The sequence below is a fragment of the Vicia villosa genome, linkage group LG4 (assembly GCF_029867415.1).
Source record: "Vicia villosa cultivar HV-30 ecotype Madison, WI linkage group LG4, Vvil1.0, whole genome shotgun sequence".
Lineage (NCBI taxonomy): Eukaryota > Viridiplantae > Streptophyta > Magnoliopsida > Fabales > Fabaceae > Vicia > Vicia villosa.
The window spans coordinates 115330551-115357929 of NC_081183.1; the positions used below are offsets into that span (position 1 = coordinate 115330551).

The 27379-nt window shown below is 30.7% G+C and overlaps 2 protein-coding genes across 2 annotated transcripts; one reads left to right on the forward strand and one right to left on the reverse strand.

The window, feature by feature from the left end:
• The first annotated feature begins 1135 nt into the window (after positions 1–1135).
• On the forward strand, positions 1136–1902 carry LOC131599511 (uncharacterized). Its single transcript, XM_058871838.1, has one exon. It carries the CDS (start codon positions 1171–1173, stop codon positions 1492–1494), a length of 324 nt encoding a protein of 107 aa, XP_058727821.1. The 5' UTR covers positions 1136–1170; the 3' UTR covers positions 1495–1902.
• Positions 1903–9254: 7352 nt separating this feature from the next.
• On the reverse strand, positions 9255–11007 carry LOC131599512 (uncharacterized). The gene is made up of 5 exons (XM_058871839.1): positions 10667–11007; positions 10370–10552; positions 9898–10215; positions 9733–9820; positions 9255–9646 (listed from the first exon to the last, which is right to left on the reverse strand). The coding sequence occupies exons 1-5, from the start codon at positions 10963–10965 to the stop codon at positions 9389–9391; spliced, it is 1146 nt and encodes a 381-aa protein (XP_058727822.1). The 5' UTR covers positions 10966–11007; the 3' UTR covers positions 9255–9388.
• Between the last annotated feature and the right edge of the window lie 16372 nt (positions 11008–27379).

Here is a 27379-nt window from a genome sequence, read left to right on the forward strand (position 1 = left end):
TTTGTCCCCCGTATTTCCTGTATTTGTAATGTTTTTCCTGTATTTCCCGTATTTGTAATGTTTCTTCCCTATTTATATCATTAAACACTATCCCCGCACGTCTAATTATTTATCTAATAGGTTTTTTTTTAAATATGTTAAAAAAACAAAAAAAAACAAAAAAAACAAAAAAAAAACAAAAAACACACAAAGGCGCCACCCCAGGTGGCTTAATGGTTCTTCCAGAACTAAGGCGCCACCCCAGGTAGCGCATAAGAAGAACATTTAAAACATTGGCGCCACAGGAAGTGGTTCTTATATGTAGGGCACCTCCCAAACCTGGTTACCAGGTAATTTCGCCCAAAACCTAAGTTTTTAAGTAAATTTTTTTTTAAACTTAGTTATTTGCATTTTTTCTCTCTAAACCTTACCCCTTATTTTTTTCTAAGCTAAAAGTATATGTCATTCATTTAACTATAAATTAATTTTATTTAATTAATATAATTTATTTTTAATGAGATATTTCTTTGAAAACCCTCTCTTTTCTCTATCGATAAACTAACTAAACATGAAGGCTCGCATTCTCTCACAATAAATTAATAAAATATAAAGGCATGCATTCTTAAATCATTGCTTAAAATCAATCTAATAATTCATCAGTCAATGCATGCATTTCTTGCATATTAATATATTGTATAAATTTAATAGTCAAATATTGTAAATATTTTGTAGCAAAATGTTGAAAAAGATATTATAATAGTGGAAGGAATAGTTCAATTAAAAGAACTAGTTGAACTAAAATTAAAAGAAATAAAGGTACTAACAATTGTGTAAATATGATATTAACAATTTATCATAAAAATAAAATAAAATAAAATAAAAATAACCATGCTATAAACATTTAGAACACATATTAAAAATAGTCTATATTCAGGGCGCGCCACCTTAATTTTTCACGAAGAATAAATTAAAGCCGTCTTTACCATAAAAGTTTCCATACAAAGTTTTTAGTCACTTATGCCTTTGTTTAAACATTATTTTCATTCCATAAAAAACAAAACATAAGTGAAGGTGAAAAGAAAAAAAAAATAATAAAGTTGAAATAATCAAATACAGCGAATATTCTATTTATTTAACAACCACCACCAACAAGAAACACATTTTGGATATTGTATAAATAAAGTGCAATTGATGGGTCTTTTTTTCAAAATTGCAACTAAATCTAAGCAACAGAACCCAACCACAACAAAAAGCAAAAAATCTCAGACAACATCAAAAGTGAAATCCAAGAACAAATCTAGGAGGAGAAAAATGTGGTTTGTTTATGTGTGCGAAGAAGAAGAGAAAGAATTGGGAAGACAACAAGCTTCAGGTTCTTGTCCTTATTGTGGTGGGAAAGTTGAAGCTATGGATGTTGAGATGCAATGGAGGTTTTGTTTTTTGCCTATGTGTTTTAAAATCAAGAGAAAATATTTTTGTACTTCTTGTGCTAGACGTTTGGAATTGAAGTACTAATTATAAATTCAGACATCTTCTTGGTTTTTTCTTCATCTTCACCTTCTTTTTTTTTCTTTATGTATTTTTGTTTTTGTTTTATTTTTTATTGTTTGGTTCAAGTTTGTGGGTGGAGACTTGTGTAAATGATTTTATTTTTCTTTCTATTGTTTGATTATGTATCTTCTGTTTCATTATAAATCTTGATGGAGAGTATCAGGTTTGGCTTTTATCTGTTTTTAATTACTGGTAATTTGAAACATGTTTCGGTTATGATAAGAGGAACTTTGGAAAAAAGAGAGATTTCTCTTGTAGAAACACAAAAGATGATATGAGGAGAGAGAAGATGGTGGGGTAAGGGATTGTGTAAGGAAAGTTTTATGTGTTCCCATATTTTCCAAAACACACCTACTTCATAATTCACCTTAGATATATAACCAAACATTAAGAATTTACCTTATAAAAAATCTAGGCTAGTGTAAATTTCTTTTTACATTTTAGTTGTTTGAACACTTAGCTCACATACATTTTCATGAATAGATTCTAGTTCAAAAAGCTATAATTAGATTGTAGATATTTTTATCTTTTAAGATGAAAATGAATAGAATTTGGACAGATAATAATATTTGTTTATGGGTACGTACTTGTGCTCGTTACCCTCTTTACTAATAAACATAATTTCATCAATAGTAAAAGATGATACTGTATTATTTTAAATTTATAACAATATCAAGAAAAGTTATCAAAAGTTTTATTTTTGAGTTATGAAATAAACAAATTTAAATTAAAAACATAATAATTTAATAATATATATATATATATATATATATATATATATATATATATATATATATATATATATATATATATATATATATATATATATATATATATATATATATATATATATATATATATATATATATATATATATATATATATATATATATATATATATGAGGAGGGATCAAATTACACCCGAAGAGTTACACCACGAGTTACACTCGTTCAATAACTACATCTCGAATTAATATTTTTTAAATTCAACCGTTGGATTGAAACATAATATCATATAGATCATACCTATAAAGTTTGAGCTTAATCTATAATGATTTACCATGTCATTGAATCACATCAAAATTAACGTTATATGAAAGCTCATTTTAACGTTAATCTTTGGATATCTTGATGATATAGTAAATCATTATAGATTAAGCTCAAACTTTATAGGTATGATCTATATGATATTATGTTTCAATCCAACGGTTGAATTTAAAAAATATTAATTCGAGATGTAATTTTTGAACGAGTGTAACTCGTGGTGTAACTCTTCGGGTGTAATTTGATCCCTCATATATATATATATATATATATATATATATATATATATATATATATATATATATATATATATATATATATATATATATATATATATATATATATATATATATATATATATATATATATATATATAAGGCACTAAAGGTCAATGTATATGATAAAGAGCTGAAATGTGGCACAAGAGGTACCAAACAAATAGTAAAACAGAATCTAAAAAAAAAATACAAAACTGAATCAACAAATCAACAATCAAAACACCAAAAAAGAAGACTATAGAATGATAAAAATCACAAATATGCTACATATCATTTTTCATCTCGAATCTTATACTTTGCATTCATTTTAATTACTTTGAAAAAATCATTAAATATCACGTTTTCTGTAATAAATGTCACCTTGCATCCTAACATATATCAGACAAGGCTACCCATTCCTATCTAAGTAACATATATCATGTACAGGTTTTACCTTTCTGAATCAGAAGATAACACAATAACATTACGTTCTGCCTCCCTTCTGGACTGTCTTTTCCTTCCGTTAGAACCAATCACAACCTCATCTACAGACATACCTTCCGCTTTGCCAGAAACCTTTGCGCACACACCAGAATGGGCCGATTGCCAAGCAGCCTTCCATTGTATTGAAATTAGTCGTTTCTCAAGAGCGGCCATTATAACCCTAAAATGATTTTCGCGCTTCCAGAGGCATCCCTTCCACTTTCTGCGGTTTGCCCTCTCCCAAGTTCTCCTCCATTGACCTACAACTGTTATCAGCTCCAACACGTGCCGAATCTCGGCCTCCCTCTTAAGCCTTTTCCAAGTATTCTCCAATCCAAGTTGGTATTTCGTCCTGATATTGTAACAACAAGCGATAATCTTAAAAACAACAACAATAAACATGCAACTCATAAAGACTTTATCTTTTACAGCTTTTCATATTTGTACGGAATCTACATAACTAATAGAGTATTGGAATATTCAACTACATGAACTCACCGATCGGGAATGTTAAATGGACCGGAGTACGTCATTGCACCGCTCTTGTGGTGGTTGCTCCGTCGACACACTGATGCTCACCGGACAAAACCCTAACGTTTTCGGAAATATCTCTGTTGCTACTATCTCTGTCTGCCCAACCTTTATACTTCATTCTTTTGCATGTAGATTTATTGGGCCCATGACTACTATAGATATCCTAATGTCTTTATCCTGGGCCCATTATTTTGTGTACTTTATTTGTCCCTTATAACAAAAACAAATGACACTTGCAACGATTGGTTCCAAAACATATCTAAATTGGGAACAAAAACATTCCATCTGTACTTTGTGTTGTCAAGTATCTTTATTATTAACTCTATTAGTTGTTTTATTTTTGGCCATTTTCTATTTCCTTTTTTGCTCAAATTTTGACTATTGTGTTTTACTAATTTACACTAAATATATATTCTAAATATTGCATTTCTCAATATTACTATTTATAACATAATATAAACAGAATCATCCTATTATCTTTATTTCTGTACATTATTATTTTTACTAATAACTCACTATAATCAAATTTTTTCATTTAATCTATATTTTTTAAAATTATAAAATATAAATCTATTTGCTTTTTTTAAACGATTCTAATATTATTTACATTTTCTAATCTACGTTTACTATATTTTTTATAATTTACTTTAATTTAATTTAATTGGAGATTGCCTTTTGAAGATAATCAATCTTTATTTTTTTACTCCATATTTACTCTTCAAAAATATATATTATAACTGCTTTTAAAATATGTTTTTCCACGAATATTTATTCTCTTGGATGCTGCTAAATTTTATATAATTTTCTATGTAATATAAACCACAATCGTTTTTTAAAAAATAAACATCTTAAAAACAAAATCATGTCTTTGGAAATGGTTACACCCTTTAACCAACAGTGGACACCCTGCAACTAATGCATGGACACTCATAAACTTACATGTACAAACATGCCAAAACTTCCAAATATAACAAGATTTCTACCAAATTTCAAAATTCAAGTACAAGATGGTATATAAAGTTATAACAGATAAAACTTGCTTTCAGTAGGATGTGATTCAATGTAAATTACAACATAGGCCAAAATATTACATATACCATAATTAACGGAATCTGAACTTCATAAATACTTCTATTACATTGACAAAATATGTTCTGCAACTACCTATGGAAGTCACAACCTTCTTTAGTTTTGCACACCAAAATGACATTTAAACATAATAAGTCATGATAACCGAAATCGACTTTCAACGATTCACCACAGTAACCACTAATCTTGATGCAGGAGGACTGCGAACGGCAAAAACCAGCTTGTCTCCTTTTTTAAGTTCCCTCTCATTGGCAAACTCATACCAGCCACGTCCTATAAACCTAACAACCTTATTCTTATTCTCTGCAAGGTGGACTTCACAAGCATAGTGTTTTCCTGTATCAACATCATGCATTTGTAGCACCTGATCGTCCTTCAATAAATTCATCCCAACAACTTTGTAAGGGATTTCCTGCAGAATACAACATAATTGTAAGTCAATTATTTCATGGCCCAACTCATTGTTAGTACTAATGTATTTAATTATTCTAAAATGACCTACTCACCAGCAGATGTTTTCTAACTGTTTCCCCACACTTTACTTTCAGTTTCCATACATGGTATGTTGTGGTCCTTCCAACTATTTTTGCTTTCATCTCATCTTCATCTTCCGAACTGGTAATAAAAAACAGTTACATAAGCAGCTTTTTTTTCCATACTTTAACATATTACATGTATATTATTAATGAAATTTATGTTAACCAATACCTGTCACTGTCTGAGGATATGGAAATATATGCTGACCCACTACCTATCAGACTTTTCATTTTCTTCGAAACCCTATCTTCTTTTGAAAACTCACCCTTTTCAATCGCACTCACCTTTGCATCCTCGGCATCAACTACACAGTCTGTAACACCCTTCTAAACCCCGCGGAAATTAATAAAATGATTCAGAGTAAAACATGAAAACAAGGGTGCCACAATTCAATTTAAAACAAATTATCATAAATCAATTGTCATGCTTCACTTAGGGGCAAACCATCCATTTAACAAAATCATGTTTCTATACAGCGGAACATTAATCAACAGATAAACATAACGTCATCTATGCAATATCTCACAAAATTACTCCAATAACAACAACATAGAGTATCATCATCAAATCTAAGCTAGCGTTCCCCCAGTGTTACAATATCAGAGCATGACACCGACGCTATACTAAACAAACTGACTCATGAGCTAATCCTCACCGAGCCAAAGCCGCTATCCTCAATCTGAAAATATCAACAGTAAGGGTGAGTCTCATTCACAATTAACAAATGTTATCGAATCATAAACAATAACACACCATAGTCACATTATTCATCCAATTTCATTATATTCAGATTGTCAGGAAGTACTCATCAACACACAGCAACAAATAAAATACATTACCAAGAGACAACACCATAATTCATCCAAATAAATCATAACCATTACACAATCATCACATATTATAACATTGGACAATCTTCCATTCATGTTATAATAACACAAGTAGCCTAATGCAAATGCAACTATATGCATGTGGTACCAAAATCTGGGATAACCCATCTCACCGATCCACCATCGTCAAGGATACGGCAACACCCACTCACTAATTCCACACAATGGGAATTAGCTACCACTGATCCACCATCGTCAAGGATCAGCCACATAATGATTATGAAATGCATGTATCAACCATAACATGCTCATCATCCACATAAACCATCCAAATGTCATAATCATCAACCAACACAATAATCAATAGCCACCCACAATTAAGCTATTTCTCAACCATAAATAGAATACATATTTTACACCAACAATATATGTATAACAAACACCAATTACAACCACAACATTATAACAGATAGAACATCCGCCATTCAGTGCAACAACAATGACACCTCTCACAAACGTGTACTAAGTACCACAAATCAACCCAACAAAACAGAGTATTTACATCACCATTCATCAAAACACATGATAATCATATTTACCATGAACAACATCCATTTGCATAACAAGCAGGAGCAACCACATTATCACAACACACATCATTGCACATATTCAATTATGCAAACAACAGTCATTGCATCTCATCAACTATGCAAAACCAAAATAAACCACATTTGGAGAAAACGGTACTTTTCAAAATAAAATCAAGTTATTGTTGTTTTATTTATTTCATATGGTAGAGCATTCAATTTAAGGAACAACGTCCAAAACGGCGTCTAAAACGGACTTACGGTTTGAGAGTTACACATCTTTACATTTTCAAGAAAACAATTACCGCTACAGCACGCGGCGCCAACTTGGTTCGCGGCGCGAACTGAGCGTTCCAAAAATCCTTGGCTCTCTGCCAAGCTATTCGCGGCGCAAACACTTGTACGCGACGCGAAACGAGAAAAAGTTACGCCTTCGCGGCGCGCACCTACCTTCGCGGCGCGAACTGGCAAAAGTCAGAGCTCTCATCGAAATTGACAGCATTACGGGATTTACCCCAAAATCCCCAAAACCCAAACCAAGTTATGTCATGAACCTCATCACCACCATATCAGCCACATACATGTTATAACATAAATATAACGCACAAAGAGGATCATTTAATCACCATAACAATCATATAATCATACAATTCATCAAATCATACAATTCCCTTCAAAATCATCCCAAAACTCCAATCCATCATATAACCAATTGACACAAACAATGCATCTAAATCAGTCCTATTATCTATAATACGATAAAAGATATTAACCGGAAGAGTCCCCCCTTACCTTAGCCAAAGATCTTGATTAGCCCTCTTCTTCTTCTGTTCCTCTTTCACGTATCAGCACTTCTACTCTTCTGCTCCTCTTCCACATTTATTTTCCTTTTTTCCTCAATTCCTTATTTTTATGAAAAATATATTTTAATTTAGTAAAAGGCCTACTAACATAGCACCCCCTCTTTACTAACATCACACATGGCCCAACACCATAAACCATCCTTTTCCAATTAAATCCCACAAACCACCAATAATTCTAATTATTAATTAAATTTCCATTTAAATTAAAAATTAAAATATACGGGTGTTACACAGTCAATCCACTCACATCCTTTTTTCACACTCTTCCCGTTCTCGACCGAGTTACCCACTTCATTTCTCCTTTTGGAACCAGATGAACCAACAACCCTGTTACCCAGTTCCGATCCCATGTTCTTTTCGCTTTCAACAAGCCTGTTCTCGACGTACAATTTCATCTCATTATCGATCTTCATTCTTCTCCATCTGGCCTCCTCCTCAAGTGATTGAAGTGACCTACATAATTAATTTATAGGTTAACACCAGTATTTTATGCAACCAGATTTGTTAGTGCTAATCCAACAAATATGAGATAACAGTTATTAGGCAGAAAACTAAACGCAACCAAATTATTACTCACCTTTCTGGTCTTTGACCGTAAAATGGGTTCCCGTAACCATTACTTGCCATTTTTCTACTGCTTGAAGAACACTAGATGTGCAAGAGTTCAAATGTTACAAGTTTTACAATAGCGGCAACCGAGCACAGTGTTTTTGCCCTAATTTGCCTTAAATATCTTATTAATCATACTTACTTTGTGGACATTGAATCAATACCTTGGACCTAAAGCCCAACTGTTTTCTTAGCCCAATATTGTACTCTTCTTTGTTTACAAAAATTTTCTTAGAACAATGCCATACTCTTATTTTTTGGAATTATTCCGGTTAGCAATGCACTTTATTGGTTCAAATCTTATTGTTAGATACTATAACTTATTTTCTCTATTGTATCTATTACAACCCTAACCATTAAGGTACTATAATTTGTATGGGTTGCAAAATTAACCACTTTTATCTTTTTTATACAAAAAATCATTTCTTTTTTTCTTTTTCCATTTCTGCACTATTTTAACCGACATTATTATTATTTAATCATGTACCTATGTTATTAGCTATAATAGCAGCTATATATAATTCAATTTTTTTATGGGCATTCGAAACAATAAGTTTTGTTTATTCACATTCGACACTTCAGCATATGCAATTAAGAGGATGTTGGTCTTTTTTATGATTCCTAATGTAACTCCCCTGCAAAAGCTATTAATCAACCATCAACACTATAACAATATATGGTGAAATAGGTCTCCTGTTGTTTCATTTGCTGTTTATTACCTGCTATATATATATATTAATAAAATATACACACACTTAAAACTATTTTAAAGAGTACTGATCAAAACTTTTTCCAAATCCCATGCAATATGAAGTATTGCAGGAAAAGCATAACATAAGTTCAATTGACACAAAAAACTTGAAAAATGAAAACTGAATATAATATCAGCAAACCAAAATACCAAAATACCAGGTTCATTAGTCATAAGCAGCAACCAGTAAAAAATATTGTCTGATAATTAAGAGTATTAAACCAAATGCCTGAACAACGGCTTTGAAAACATACTGACTAAAAATCACCAAATGTTACACCGAACCGCGACGCTCAACATGAACCATTATTTCATCCACTGGTGGGTATCGGATGACAAAGTGCAGTTTGTCACCTACTTTCAGTTCTGCTTCCTTTGCAAAATCGTACCAGCCACCTATCAGGTACATCTCCTTCTTCAAGGCCCTCTTCTTAATCTCGCAGTAATACGGCACTTCCTTATCTACATCGTAGATAACTATTCTCCCTTTTCTTCCACGAAGATAGCTGTTGATTACATGTACGGGAAATTGCTGCACAAAGGACATAAATTCTACACATTTATCTAAATCATACGTGCTACGCTGGATATACAATGTCACATAAATAAGTCACTTACCAACACATTGGTACACGTCTTCTTTAGATCCATGACTTCACGTATCCAGTACTCTTCTTCCTCTTCCTCATAAATTGGAGTGTACATCCTGTAATTTTACTAAATTAATTGGGAATCATTTACTTTGGATACCAACTTTAATACTACAAAACAATAAATGATTACCCTTCTGTGTCCGATCTTTCACTATCGGATGCGACCGTAAAGTATTCTTTCGGAGCCGAATTTCCACCGACAGGTCCAGGATATGTCTCTGCAACCTTGCCCTTCTTTTTGTCCTTGCTTCCAGGTCCACCTTGAACACATCTGACACTTTTACGATTTACCATGTTACACTTCCCCTTACCATGCAACATTTCTTTGGACAAAGCATCTACCGCCTTGCGTTTTCCCATTGATGGGTTCTTCTTGACTGATGCATTTGCAGCCTTATGCTCTTTGTTATGCTTGGAATAAGCCAGGCCATTCAGATCAACATCAATCCTTCATGGAAAAACATAACAGCTACGAAATTAAACAACGTGCATTATAAACATGATAAAATCTGTTAAAAAACAAAACCTCACCATATACTACACATAACTTTTATGGTTATATAAGACCTCGCAGTATGTACAGATGTTTATAACACACTTACCTTTCCGTGTCACTTGACTGTTCAACCTTCTCATTGGAAGTTTTTCGTGTCGCACCACCTGCACTTCCTGAGTATATAACTTTCCCCTTTCCTTTCTTCACCATCCTTGGCGATGCTTCGCAATTACCAACTGATGCAGCCTTTCCCTGTATTTTTGCCAAAACTTTGCTACGTTTATTACTCCTACACAGGTACACACACAAAACAATGTCATATTATTTCCTACTTGATGCCTGTTCAACCAGAATATAACAAAAACTTTTCATGTTCATTGTAATGAATCAATATAACTAATACCTTGTAGATAAAGATCTACGATAAAGGGTTGCATGATACATGTTTCTCTCAGAACATACACCAGATCCGACTACATTTCCTTTTCCCTTTCCTTTATGGAACCTTCCTATTCCTTCTTGCACAAACTGTCCAGCTATACACCTGACAACAGGAGGTTCATCCTCACTTCCAGGTTCCGTTTTCACCTGCGATGCAGTGATCTCCTCCATTGCATCTTTCCTCTCTTTCTTTGCACGTTCTAACTCCTCCAACATAGCTTTCAGAGTGGCACTCCGCGTACGTTTCCCAGAATGTTGCATTATATGGCAACCATCTTCACTTATGCATTAAAAAATAGGTTAACTACCAATTGGTGTGACGATTACTATATCAAAAACGATCTTGCCATAGACTGATATTTAATAAACAATTGATATAGCTTCCGTGGACGGTCTCCGATACAAATCTAAACATACAAAATTGAGAAATCACAACATGCAACCAACCTGTAAAACCTAATACATGAAATCAACCCTCTTTTCTGTGACAATAATGTGTTACGACATTAACACACTTACACAGTGTCTTTGTGAACAAACTCCATGTGAAAAATAGGTTGACGGTGCGACACGACGGCGCATGCAGTGGAGATCGCAGTATAAAGTTTAATAACGCATAAGTACATAAACATACCTTGAAGTCATAGTCTTCGCTGTTGCCGGGCTGAGATTTTGTGCGTCTCCTTCCGTTTGGGAGACTGTAGAAGGGTAGTCTAGGGGAAGAAGAACAATAACTTTAATGGATGGTTCGAGATAAATGTAACTAATGTCATGGAACACTTCCCTATATCTTTCACCTTTTCGTTTCCTTACAGTTACATTTTCTTTATTTAATTTTTTTTCCTATATTATTCATGTAAAAAGTTGAACTACTCTTTTTGTTCAGCATTGTTGTTATCTATTATCTATTTATTATTATTAAATCATATATTTCTTTCAAATATCTTTATATCTAAAAAACTATTATAAATTCCTAAGTGTGACATTTAATGATATTTTTACTCAAACAATTGTTCTAAATTTTAATGCAATTATACCTTCTATGCATCGTATTTTATTATTATTAATCTTTAATATATATCCCGTTTTTGAAATTACAAAATAATTTCATGAAATATTAATTCAGAATATTATATAATTCACTTATCCAATAATTACATTTTTCTTATTTATATCTGAGTTTTATTTTCAATGTAAATTACATCCATAACTATTAACCGCACCAATTATTTGTCCTATAATCTATTATTTTCCACACTTTCTAATTTTTGTTTATACTAACCTTATATACTTACCTGTAACATCTCATTTAATTCGTCATATAAATTAATTTTTAAAATTAATTTTTACGTTATTGTTTCAAATTTACATTTTTTATACAATTAATATTCTTTCTAAAGTAAACATCCATCCAACAGCGGTACCCGTGCGTAGGTACGGGTATGTTACTAGTTTCATCAATAGTAAAAGATGATACTGTATTATTTTAAATTTATAACAATATCAAGAAAAGTTATCAAAAGTTTTATTTTTGAGTTATGAAATAAACAAATTTAAATTAAAAACATAATAATTTAATAATTTTTTTTGATATATATATATATATATATATATATATATATATATATATATATATATATATATATATATGAGAAATGCTAAGAACACTCTCTTTTCAACACTCTCTTATTGGTTGAAATATGTGTGGGTCCTACCACTTTATGTGGGACCTATTTTCAAAGTGAGGGACCCACACATATTTCAACCAATAAGAAAGTGGGTGTTTGAGAGAGTGTTAAAAAAAGAGTGTTGCTAGGTCTCCTTATATATATATATATATATATATATATATATATATATATATATATATATATATATATATATATATATATATATATATATATATATATATATATATATATATATATATATATATATATATATATATAGGCACTAAAGGTCAATATATATGATAAAGAGCTGAAATGTGGCACAAGAGGTACCAAACAAATAGTAAAACAGAATCTAAAAAAAAAATCAAAACTGAATCAACAAATCAACAATCAAAACACCAAAAAAGAAGACTATAGAATGATAAAAATCACAAATATGCTACATATCATTTTTCGTCTCGTATCTTATACTTTGCATTCAATTTAATTACTTTGAAAAAATCATTAAATATCAACGGCATTGCTGTGTGACATAAACTGATTTATCAACGGAAAAATTCATCACTAACTTTTGTTTTAAAGTTTAAACCTTCACCTTCTTCCCCAAATGCAGGTTAATATGTGGGGAAGCAAATATTGGTTCCAACATAGCAAATCTTACATGTGTATTTTAATTGTTGTTTCCTCACAATTAAAAATTTTCAAATTAAAAGCTTCACTCTAATTTAAATGAAAAATTATTAGTTTTAATTCAATTGTTTTTATTCAATTCTTTTATTAATTAATTAAAATAAAAAATCTACAACACATAGAAGCTAATTGAATTTGTGACTGCTCCTATGAGTTCTACACTGTTAAAACTATTAATCAATTGACTACACATAGTTAAAGCTGTTAAAATGGGCTCGGCCCATTGGACCGGCCCATAAGCCCAACAATTTAGTATGGGCCGGGGCGGGTCGCAAAATACCTTAAAAAAACACGACCCTATCTTTTTGGGCCAACCTATCGGGCCTATGTTTTTTATGGGTTGGGTCGGGCCGGGCTAAACGGGCTTCGTGCTGGCCCATTAAAAAAAGATTTTGGTAAATTTTGAGGAAAAAAGATTGAGATAAGATATGATTTCATAAATGTGTTTTCAAGTGATAAGGAAAAGTTAAAGAGAATGAAGATATATTTTCAAGATGATGTGATATAGAAAATTGTTGTGAGATTGAGAGAAAATTTGGTAAGTATGGGTGATAATATTAAGTTATTTTGTACTTTTACATGGATGACTTTGTTGTATTCATATATATTTCTGAATAAATATTTTAAACATCACTTATATACGTTTATGATGACTCTCTACTTATGTTGTATTGCATTTATCCATTACATCCTTTTTATATAATTAAAACTATAATATTTAAATACGGGTCGGGCTGGCCCATCGGACCTCACGTGCCTTTGAAAAATGGGTCGGACTCATTTATGTGACCCATTTAGCAATCGGGCTGGGCCGGACCGGCCCATTTAAATATATTGGCCCACCAGACCGAAGCGGACTGGGCTGGACCGACCCATTTGACAACTCTACACATAGTGCAATTGTTAATTGAATTGACTACTGTTCTTACTTTTGCAATGTTATCGCAAATTGGATTGATTAGTCCTCTCCAATTCAATTATTTTTGTTTGAAACCTGAATGCTTTGAAAATCACTTGGGAAAGATGGTTATTTGAGAAATTTTATCTAAAAAACATGGTTATTTGAAAAAAAAATCAAATACTAATTAATAAAACTTATTATTTTTAAAATAAAATATTTAATCTAGCAATATTATTATTTATCACTTGAATTAAATAGTAAGAATTCTAAGAAATAGTTTTGAATTGGAAAAAAAATGCTAAAAGTAATTATACCTTTATAATATCGAGTTAAAATATGACATTTAATGGTACCAAATAAACAAGAAAATATAACAATTAATTAAGTAAAGAATATTGTAGTTAATCATCTACTCTCTCTGACTTAGTTATAAATTTATTAAAAATTTAATATATTTTAAAAAATATTGTATTTTAAATTTATTAAAATATCTATTATTTTTTATATTTTACAATATTATAAGAGAGAAAAATATATTTTATATTTTTTAATATAAATTTAATAATATTTTTTTAAAATTTTGAACTGAAAATATAGAAAATGTGTTTATAATTAAATATGGATGAATGACATAAACACGTCTTCTCTTGATTGTATATTTATTCTACCTCCGGCACTTAAAATTGACATGAGAGATGTGAAGGGTTTTAACTTGTAACTCTCTTTCAAGTGTGTACTAAATGTCTCAAATAACTTTCAAATGTGGAATAAATGTTGTCTCAATTCTCAAATAGTAAGGCTATAATCAATGATCGATTTGAAACTAAAACCTTAGTCAGAATTATTAAAATACACTTTTTATATCATCTTATCTAAAATCTGATTGCTAATGGCAACGTCTACAGTCTTAAAGCGACACTTATCTGTTTTTTTCATCCTTATATCTTTTTGTCTCACTTGTTATATTTTTAAACTATACTAATCTTTGTTAATGTTTGATAAATTTGATTGTTGTGAAATATGTAACATTTTAAAGAAAAACCTCCCACTTTGTTGGAAGAGATAGAAAAAATATTTTATTTAAAATAATATGTTATTATTGTGGTAATAAATACTACATATTAGACCTCTTTGTCATGTTAAGAATATCAAAGTTTCTAACAATACTATGACTTGATACCTAAGTGTTCTTTGACCCACTAGCTGCAAACTAAAATTATTGTTTGATTTTTCATAGGGGAGTCTTGCCTCCGAAAAAAGGATGAGGTTCCTAGATAGCAGATGTACAAGACACATGACGAGAGACGCTTCAATTCAATCTTCATCATTTTTATAACAAAAAAAAACGGTCATGTCACGTCAGTTATGGAGACAACAATAAAAGTTAAAATTTAGGAGAAGGTGTTAGGAGAAATACCTCGACAGTTACCATAGAAGGTGTTTGATTAGTTAAATAACTTAAACACAACTTATTAAGCGTTAATCAATTATGCGAAAAGGGGTATTCAATTATTTTGTTATACTTTGAATTATCTAATTCAACATAAGGCTAATAAGAGTCTTATGTTTAAGGGTTATAGAGTTGATAATATCTATTTATTAGACTTAAATGGTGTGTCAATGTATGATACTAAATGGTTGGTCACCAAGAATGAAGATTCATGGTTATGGCAAAGACGTTCAGGACACATACACTTTGACTTAGTTATGAGGATAACATCAAAAAAATCTAGTAGTTAGTCTACCTAATATAATTTTTTCTAAATATAAGCTTTGTGATGCTTGCAAAATGGAAAAACAAACGAGAATTTCTTTGAAATCTAAAAACATTATTTCAACTTCAAAATCTCTCGAGCTTCTTCATCTAGATTTATTTGGCCATTCGAGGAGAAAAATATATATATAGTAACTATTACGACTTTGTTATTGTAAATGACTATTCTAGATTCACTTTGACGTTTTTCCTAACCCATAAGGAAGAAACCTTTAAATCTTTTGGTAAGTTTTCTAAGCTTGTCAAAAATATTTTTAATTTGAAAATTGTGTCTCTCTGTATGTATTGATCATGGTGGTGAGTTTGTAAACCATTAATTTGAAAATTTTTGTAATGAAAATGAAATAATTTGTAACTTTTTATGTTCGTGTACTCCATAACAAAATGGTGTCTTTGAGCGCAAAATCGATTTTAGAAGAATTGGACGAAACAATGATAAGTAATTTGAGTCGCTTAAGTACTTTTGAGTGGATGTGATTAATATTGCATGCCATATGTCTTAAATAGGATGGTCATCCGACCTATCCTAGAAAAGACACCCTATGAGCTACTTAAAGATAGGAAACCTAATGTTTCTTATTTTTTTGTAGTTTCAACTACAAAAACTTTATTTTAAATAACATAAAGGACAATCTTCGTAAGTTTGACACAAAGTCTGATGAAGAAAATTTTCAAGGATACTCATAATCAAATAAGGCGTATAAAGTTTTCAACAATTGTACGTTTTGTTGTTGAAGATCCAGTTCATGTGGCTTTTGATGAAACCAAACCCCAAAAGTTAGGGAAATGTAGTCTTTATTGTTTTGATGTTTCAGGTGTAATAACAAAACGATTGGTCAAAGACGACATTCCCAAAGAGGATCCTCCAAAATAATAGGATATTAAGGAAGATAAAGAGGAAAGAAAACACGAGGAAGAAAAACAACAGACTTCAACTCAGCTACCTCAAGATTGGATTGTTGCAAAATATCATATGCTAGATCATATACTTATTGATATAAAAAATGGCTTAAATACCAGATCACAAGTTAACAATTTCCGTAAGTATTCTACTTTAATTTCCCAACAATTTTCCATTTATCGTGACAAAATGGGTATATCACCATGGTTCTTTTAATCAACCATGGTGAAATGTGTTACATATTTATCACGGCTTGTTTTATCAACCGTGGTGAAATGTGTTACATATTTATATATAAGCGAAATTATATTTCGCTCAAGTACATAACAATTTTCTCTCTAAAAAGAAACCTTTAACATCTCTTTCATTTGTCTCTCTCAAAAGAAAACCCTAACATCTATTTCACTCGTCTCTCTTTAAACAAAACCCTAACATCTATATCACTCAGCTCTCTCATATGGAACCCCCAAACCTATGCAGTAAACTCGTCTTCTTCAAATCTTAGGAAATGGCTACCTTACAGATTCGTCTTCATAATAATTTTTTTTTCTAAATCTTTTTGTCTATTATTGTTTATGTTTCAATAGCTTGTTTCATGAAGTTTGAACTTTCTACTTGTTTTTAACTTGTAGGTAGGGATGGGTGAATGAAAAAATTAATGTGGATGAAGCTAAAGTGAGTGGCACAAACTTGTGTGAAAGACCCAAAATGACATCCATTCAAAATTAGCACAAGTTCGCAGCTCTCACTTCAGCTTCATCCTCATTTCATTTTGGATATCATTATGGGACAAGTACATTTCTGAAACCTTTTGTTATTGTTATTAATAAAAGTTGTATGTTGTTTAAGGTTTGTTGTTGATGAATGTTGTTGTTAATGTTTGTATAAAAGATTACTTTATTATATCTTATGTGGTTTGAGTGTTTTTTCAACATCTTACTGATTAAATAACTTTTCGGATTTCATTTGAAAATTATAATATGATATATAAATTTATGTTAGAAAACAAGTTACACGTTCAATTCTAAACAAGAATTATTCAGCCCATTATCTACATTTCACTATTTAACACTTAAAACCTGGTTTAATGCTTCTTGTTCTTCAACCTCCCCTTCACCTCTAATTTTGTTTTCAAAGTAAATAAATAATATGTTGAAAAATGAACTAGAGGTGAAGAAATGGAGGGTTGGAGATTTAGGAGTATTAAACCAAGTTCTAATAGTTAAAGAGCAAAATGCAGACAAGGAGCTTAAGAGTTCTTGTTTAACATTAAACGTGTAACATGTTCTTCTAATATAACTTAATTTTCCATATTATAATGTTCTAGATCATATTGAAAGGTTATATGTTTATTGAGCATCGGAAAAATAAGCATTCCATATAATTTATAATAAAATCAGTGTATATATCACAACGGTTGTTTAGAAAATAATACCAGTGTATATATCAGTGTATATATATCCTAATGGTTGTTTAGAAAAATAAGCATTCCATATAATTTATAATAAAATCAATGTATATATCATAATGGTTGGTCAGGCGTTATGGTATTCCTTTTCCAACCGTTGTGATATGGCTTTTCCATAGTAGTGACAAGTTAGCTAGCTCAAGTGAGGGATTTATTGGTAACACCGTAGATAACCCAAAAAATAAAAGTTGCAATACCATTGAGTTGAGAAATAGAATGATACCTTCAAACCAAAGATTAGTGAAGAAATGAGAAAAATCAAGTGAGGTTAAGGAAAAGAGTGGAAAAAAGCCGGTAGTTGAAGAGGTTGATAAAAATTATGAGGGAGAAAGAAGTGAAGTAGTCAACAATGATAATTTAAAGGATATACTCTTGGCCAACTCATAAATAAGAAATCACCCTTCAGAAGAACCAAGAAATAAATCTTGAATAAACCAAATTTTGAACTACCTGATTACATTAAACCACCTTATTCGATTTTGAAGAAGAAACCTAAGAAAGAGATGTAAGCGGGGAAACTCAAAAAGTTCATGGAGATGCTGACAAAGATATAGGTTAACATTCCATTTGGTGAAGCTCTTGAGTAAATGATGGTTTATGCTAGATTCATGAAAGAGATCTTATCAGTAAAGCGATTGTTAAGATATGACGAGAACATCGCTTCGTCGGAAGAGTGCAACATAATTATTCAAAGGAAACTTCCACAAGAACTCATTGATCCAGGTAGGTTTACGATTCCTTGTTCCATTGGTTCGCTAGCTATTGATCATGCTTTGTACTCCCTTCACTTTTTACGTTCATTGAATAATTAATGTATCTGGTCTATATATAGACCAAATAAATTAATTATTCAATGAATCTAAAAAGTAAATTTTGCTTATAATATGGGACGAAATAGTATGATTTAGGAGCTAACATTAATTTGATGCCGCTATCCATTACGAGAAAGTTAAATTATGGTGAACCAAAGCCAACTCAGATGACTTTGACGTTAGTTGATCGTTCTATCATCTATCCATATGAAGTGCTTGAAGATGTAATGGTTAAAGTGGATGATTTGTTGTTTCCAACTAACTTTGTGATTCTTGACATTCCTGAAGACTCTAAAACACAACTACCTCTAGGCAGTCTATTCTTGGAAATAGGAAGAGCTCTCATTGATATGGAATTGGGTGAGTTAATATTGAGAGTCAACAAAAAAAGTTGTGTTCATAGTGTTCAAAGCTATGAGACATCATAAATATAACCCTCAATGCTATAGAGTCTATGTAGTTAAAGATGCAGTCGAGGAAGTGTCTCCAAGAAAAATCGCCTTTGTTACCTGTTGAATATATTATAGTGAATTCTATTGATACGATTGAGGAAGGACAAGATAAATAAGCCAATAAATATGTGCATGTAATATCAACAAGAGAGGCCTTGAGTACTCCTGAACCAAGTGTCTTAGTGTCAACAAAAATTCAAAAGTTTAAGATACTTGAAGTGAAATAGAATCCTCTACAACCGAAGCTTTCTCTCTCGAGAAAATAACCAAGACCACCTGATCGAATTTGGAGTCCCTTATTTAGTTTGAAAAAATAGGAAGCTAGAAGAGTATTAAGAAAGAGGAGGTAAGCACATGGTTGAAACAAATGTGGTCTAAAGGGAACAAATATGACTAATTGCATACACAAAATCAAATTTGATTTCAAACCAATTAGATACACTGATATAACTTTATTTGAGAAGCAAACGATCAAGCTAAGGACCTTAAAGAAGCTCTTAGTGGGAGGCAACCCGCATATCAGTACTATTTAGCTTTATTTCATTTTGAGTTTTATTTCAATTTATTCCCCTTTTTGTATTATGATCCAAGCAAGAGTAGTAGCTAGCTATAAGAATGCTCTTTCCCCCTTTTTTACTACTTCTTTATGCCTTAATTAATGAACATGTTTGTTGTTGTTGTTATTGTTGTTGTTGTTGTTTCTTTTGATTATGATTTGCTACCTTACCAATGCAAATATAAAAAAGAAAATAAAAAAAATCAGAAAAGAATGAACAAAAGTGATCATCATGGAAGTGTCTACACAGATTGACATTTTATGAAGAAAAGGAAAACTGACTACTTGTACTCAATCTCCAGATACCTCAGCTAGTAAGGTTTGAGCCAAATATTTCCACTACTGACTTTTCCTTCTTACGAGAGTATCCGTACATTAGTTATTTTCTAGAATTTGCATTATTTCTATTTAGTCTATTGGTCTGATAAACAACACTGAGGCAGTTATTTGTTATAACTTTGAGCCTTTTAAGCCAACCTGATTTAACTATTAATATATGTTGTTTAAACACTTTGAGCCTAAACATTTTCTTCCGGTGACATTTCATGTTATATAGCCAAATGACTTGATAAATTAATCTTTCCACCCTCTTTTGAGTTAGGTATAAATTTTAGTTTTCTTGTATGATAAAAAATAATAAGTTTGGGGTTACTCTTAGAAGTTAGCAACGTTTAAGTTTGGGTTCGAGTACTAGAGAAATTGGTCAAAATAAAAAAATAAAAATAAAAATAAAGAAGTTAAAATGGCTTCATAAAAAAATTGTGAAAAAAAATGAATGAAAAAGACCAACTAAATTGCATTCTCTAGTACCAATTAACCAAGAAAAGAGTTATATGAAAGAAATAAGGTAACATAAGGAAAACCATGTACATAACTCCAAAGGTTTAAGCCTAATATCCCAAATTGTCATACCTTGACATAAGTCACGTTACAACCTTGAAAAGACCTCAAAAGTGTGTGTTTAAATATGATTTTGATAGACATTTTACAATTTCATTGTTAAATGTTTTTGTACGTTTATTGTGTGATTACCTTTCCAAAATGGATGAATAAAAATAAGATAAGAGACATGAAGGAGTGAAAAACACTTAGAAAAGGGGGGGGGGGGGGATTGAATAAGGGTTGTTTCTTTTTGGCAAATAAAAATAATGAACACAATTATTTTTATCCCGGTTCGTTTGAACTCAAACTACCTCCAGTCCACCCTCACAGGTGATTTACCTCCACTGAGGATTTAATCCACTAATCAAAAAATGATTACAATGGTTCTTCACTTAGATAAACCTCTAAGTCTTCTTGAGTCTACAGATCACAACTTGGTCACTCAAGGAAATTTCTTTTACAAATATATAATCAAAAATACATAGATATTAATGCTTCTAAAATGTTGTAATCACTAAGTGATTTTTCTCTTAAGCTTATGATCTAGAACTCACTAAATATACAAAAGTATGTGAGCTTGAGAATGAATATGCTTGCTGTGTTCAAGAGCTTTGCATGAAAGAATGTTATGCGTTATGTGTTGTAACCTTTCTCTTGGGTAGAACATAACCTTTTATAGGTGTTGAGAATGTGACTGTTGAACAGTTATGCATTTAATGCTTTGCGTGTATAGTACATACTGCATTTAATGTTACATGCTTTTGTCAACTACCTCGAGCCTTGCTTCAACTGCTGTTTCTGACTATGCCTTTTATAGCCATGCTTCTAACGTTCCTTTTGTCAGATAGACAGACTGGCCTATATAGCTTTTCATCATTTGCTTTCTTCTGGAATCAGACTTTGTGATTTGCTTTGTTCATCAGAGTTTCCAGCGTTTGGTGCAAGTTAGAACTTCGGCGCTTCAGACTATGGAAGTTCCTTTGAGCGTGATACTTTTAGAGCTTCAGAGCTTGCTTCTAATAGCCATGTTCTGACAACTTCAAGACCATGTTCTGATGTAGCCATCCAGAACATCTGGGTCAGAGCATCTGAAGGATAAGATATTGCATATTCTTTTATACTTTTCCTGAAATGGAAAACGTAATTTATTAGAGTACCACATTGTCTTATACAAAATTCATTTCTAATGTTATCATCAAAACTAAAAAATATGATTAGAATATTTCATGTTCTAACAAGACATGTTGAGTACTTGTGTGTTTGGAAGAGGTTTTTCAAGATAATTAGATTGAGGCAGGGAATGGAAATAATAAGAATAATGATGTTCATTGGTAAGTGTAGGCATTTTATTTCTTATGAAATTTTCAGTGTGCAGACAGTTTACTTGAGGACAAGCAACAAAGTAAGTTTGAGGTTGTTATGACACTCACTCATTACGTCATATATTTTTGAGCAAAATATGAGTTAAAGAGAAGAAAAAATAGGAAAAAATTTAATAAGTTTAAGAAACAAAGCAAAAATCTAGAAATTGTGAAGAAATGTGCATTTTTCAGCACAATTTACATCATGATGTTTGTCCAGTAATTTGATAATATTTGGAGTTCCGTAAATCAGATTGAGACAGAACTTGTTGTAGAAGAAAGATAAAAAGAGATCTAGCTACTGAAAAATCATGGCTACGATGGCCTCAGTAGTTGTTGCAATGGATCACTTTTTTGCTACACATTTTTGCTATTTATAGGAAAAAGAAAGGAGAAAAAGGGGTTCCAAATTTGAAAGAGAAAGTGACGGCCATGAGCTTTTTGGATCACGATTTTGAGAGTATTGAAGTCATTGGTGAGCTTATTTTCCATAAAATTTGATGGAGAATTCTTATCAACTATTGATAATTGTTAAATTCTCTATGAATAGCTAAGTTATTCTAGATTAGATCTTTTGAGATGAACTTTTTTGTACCTTGTTGATGAGTAGCTAAGTTATTCTAGATTAGGTCATTTGATGTTAATGTTTTTTAGGTGTTGATGAGCGTGTAAATAGATATCAGATGAGTATGGATTATTGACCGTAACTCTACCGACCTGATCTAGAGCAATTATTCAACTTAGTAATTAAGTAGAAATAGGTAATTATAAGTTGTGGCTTTTGAACTAACGAATGTAGAATTTACTAGTTTAAATCTAAATTATCCTAAGGAATTACAAAATTATTGCGTAAATTAGTGAGGTGTATACCATGGAATTGCATGCAGTGGTATTTTTAATTGGTTGTAAGATAATAACATAATTCCAATTAAATTAATACACACATCATCAACATGTATAATTAGAGGATTAAATATAAAAGATCTAATCACCTTTCATTATTGTACTTGTTGTGAAAATGATGCCAATAATAGAGTATAATCAAGAACACAATGGGAAGCAAGAAGAACAACAAGGATTTATTATAACTGCTCTTCTTTACCTTCTCTTTGAAACAAGATTACAAGTGTTTCAAGAATAACAAATAACCCTCTCACCTTAAATTATGATTTGTTGTATGCAATGATGAGAAACTAGTATACTATTTATAATAAACCTAACATATTAAACTAATGGGTTTTTTCACAAATACCGATTACAAGCTAACTTAGGGTACAAGCGAACTTAAAAAATTGAACATAACAAATAAGCCCAATTCAAAATACTAACAACCCTAGCATTTAGATCCCCACATACTAGAACACTCTTCGATTACAGTATGTAGGTCTTTGACACCAGCATGTGAACATACTTCAACGGCATGCATAAATCATGTCGAACCAAAATCTACCCTTCGACTCACTAGAGTTCCATCCAATATCTCACAAATATCCACCTTTGAACAAACTCTAATATCAAAGAACAAACTAGCTTTCTTCATGCAGCTTTATCATCTACCGCATACAATGAAAAAACTTGCAACTCGACAATGTCTTGGTAATCATATCAACAACATTATGATTTATCGAAACCTTCACCAATTTAATTTCTCCACTCTCGATTACTCCTCTGACGAAATGCAATCTCACATCGATGTGTTTTATTCGCTCATGATATGCTGATTTCTTCGATAAGTGTATAACACTTTGACTATCACATTTAACAGTGATACCTCGACCTTGAAGTTTCAGCTCCTTCACAAAGCCTTCAAGCCACAATGCTTCTTTCACGGCTTCACTGAGGACAATATATTCCGCTTTAGTGGTTGATAAAGCAACAACCTTCTGAAGTGTTGCTTTCTAACTAACAGTTGTGCCAAACATAGTGAAAACATATCCACAAATAGATTCTCTGGAATCTATACAACCTGCATAATGAGAGTCGACATATCCTTCGGTTACTACTTTACTATCTTCACCCAAAGCTCCACCATAAATTAGGACTCTTTTCATAGACCCATTTATGTACCTTAGAATCCACTTCAATGCTTGCTAGTGAGTCTTTCCAGGATTCGCCATAAATGTGAAGACTTTGGACATATTCAGGAAAAATGTACTAACTTTCTTAGAAAGTAGAAAAAGGCTACAATGCCACTTTTATGATGATAAGCCGGATGTGGAAAGTGAATCTGAACAAGCCAACCGTGGTTGCATTCAAACCACACATCTACTTAATATAAATTTAAGGTTGTCATGATGACAACCCTAAACACATGTCATCCTAATAACATTTCTAAAACCAACCCTAGACACATGTCATCCTATTAACTACTGTAACTCCAACCTTATTTCTAACTATATTAGAAATAAAACTACATTTTTTTTAAAATTATAGTTGATATTTAATTTTTTATTTGTATATAATATTATTTTTTGACCAGTTTTTAAAAAATAGAATTTTGAAATTAAAAATCTTAAAGGATCCGAAAAATATATATAAAGTTAAATAAAATAATAATAACATTATAAGGTACAAAAAGAAAAAATTAACACTATAATGTTTTTTTGGAGTATTTTACAAATTATAAGAAGTTATAGTATAAAAACAACATTCATGTCTGTGTGTGTATATATATATATATATATATATATATATATATATATATATATATATATATATATATATATATATATATATATATATATATATATATATATATATATATATATATAGAGGGCATATCATATGAGAATGACATATTTATATGAGAACATGAGAATGAATCCGAACCATTGGATTTTAAAATAAATGGTGGAGATTATGAGTGAATATTTTTTCTCTCTCTCCTACTTCATTTATTTCAAGATACTGGAGAGAGAAAAAAGAGATTCACTCATAATCTCCACCATTTATTTTAAAATCCAATGGTTCAGATTCATTCTCACATTCTCATATAAATATGGCATTCTCATATGATATGCCCTCTATATATATATATATATATATATATATATATATATATATATATATATATATGAATGATAACTCTAATACATCAAAGAGCAAAGGTAAAATAACTATTGCACACAAAGATTTTATCCATATACATGAGTAATTCAGACATTCCAATCTTTCTTAATCAAATTTTTTATTGTTGAACACTCCAACATACACATAATCTTGGACTGCTGGATTTAATCACCTTAGTAGACACATTGCTATATGTTTGTAATTGATTTTTTTTTTTTTAAAAACTTATCATTAATTTATTTAATCGCCTTAGTAGAAAAATTATTATTAACGATATTATTATTTTTACATATTATTAATAGTAATATTTTGATTTCTAAGTAATTAAAATATTAATTATAGTTAAATTCGCAAGGCCGGATACCAAAATTTCAAAAAAAAAAAATTGAGATATTTCTTCAACTTTTTCTATCCCGTAACTACTTCATCACCCACTAAAAACCTTTATCCTTAAATAAAATAATAAAATTTCACTATATTTTATTCTATTTCAATGTAATATTTATAAATATACAATTAAAATAATATAAAAAATCAATTATAATTATATACAATTAATGTAAAAATAAATATATTTTAATTAAAATACAAACATTTTAAAAAATAAATTTATATTAATAATAATCATTATTCTCCAACCTTTAAATATTTTTCTTTTCATATTCTATAACTACTCCATAATACTAATTAATGATAAATTTTAATTATTGAAATTATAAGTTAAAACATTTAATAAGATTTATTGTCCTTTTAATAATCATTGTTGTTGTGTATATAAATACATAATTTGTAGATGAATTTTACATATTGTCCTTTTTATCATTCTTTTTTCAATTTTGTATAAAATTCTAATTAATAATATAATAGTAGAAAAAATTATTATTAACAATATTATTTTTATATATTATTAATAGTGATCTTTTGATTTCTAATTAATTGAAATACTAATTATAGTTAAATTCACAAGACCGGTTATCAAGATTTCAAAAATAAAAAATTAAGATATTTCTTCAACTATTTTTATTCCATAACAACTTCATCACCCAATAGAAACTTTCATTTCTTTTCTTACTCTATGATTTAACTATTATTTTATTTATATGGTATGTGTTATACCCCAAAATTTGCCCACTTCTTTTTTCAGGAAAGTTTCAATATGAAAATTAAGAGTCTCATATAAACATGGATTTTTTCAAAATATCCTGACATATGAAGAACTTGGTTTTCAGAATTTTTCTTACACAGTAACTTGGCTTACAGTGGAATTTATTCTTACGCAAACGCCAAATACTGTTCCTTACTTCACAAATACTATTTATTTATTTTACAGATAAATAGTACTAACACAGTTCATGCAGGGTTAAATCTTTTTGCAGGCGCAAAAGCGGGAAACTCACACTGTACTGGTAACAATTGTTTTTGTTTTCCCACTAACTTTTGTGCTATATTCCATTATTTTCAAAATCTTTTCAAATCTATCCTTTCAAATTCAAATCTCAACTTTATTCTATCCATCTCTCTTTTCCCAACAATACCTTACACTTTCTTTCAAATCTCACTACCACTCAAATTTCCTTTTGTACGGAATCACATCATTCCCCAACGTCTCTATCATCTTTCCATTCTATAAATACCTCTCATTCTTCCCACAAATCTCACATCAAATTCTAAATCATCTTTCAAATTCCTACCTCATAATCCATCATTTCTTCTTCCCTAGCAAAAATGGCAAAATGGATAGAAACACTGCTTCTTACAGTCGTCACCATTGCTACGGTGATCACAACTTTCTTCTGCCTGCACAGTCCTGAGGAGTGTGGACCTGCAATGGTTATGCTCCCAATCATCTACATGCTATTGTTCATAGCATGGGTCATCAATCGTCATTCTTAAAATTTGCCGTATTTCTTATTTCTTAAATGTACCGTTTATTCGTCGTACTGTTCAATATAGTATGTAATATTTATACTGTCAGTATTAAATGTTGTACTAGTTGTCATAATATTGCTTAATTACTAAGATAATATTTTGTGTATTTTCTGCCAGTCAAATATTTCTATTTCTGTGCATTAAATAATTTTCAGGTTATTATCGGTAATTTTGCCCGCATACCGTAAATATCAGTTATTTATTATG

Bases quoted from the DNA above. Each gene is read 5' to 3' on its own strand.
- LOC131599511 (XM_058871838.1), top strand. From the start codon at position 1,171: ATGGGTCTTTTTTTCAAAATTGCAACTAAATCTAAGCAACAGAACCCA.
- LOC131599512 (XM_058871839.1), bottom strand. From the start codon at position 10,965: ATGCAACATTCTGGGAAACGTACGCGGAGTGCCACTCTGAAAGCTATG. The intron at 9,821-9,897 runs GTAATCATTTAT...GTAAAATTACAG, and splicing joins GAAAGATCGGACACAGAAGG to GATGTACACTCCAATTTATG. The intron at 9,647-9,732 runs GTAAGTGACTTA...TCCTTTGTGCAG, and splicing joins AGACGTGTACCAATGTGTTG to CAATTTCCCGTACATGTAAT.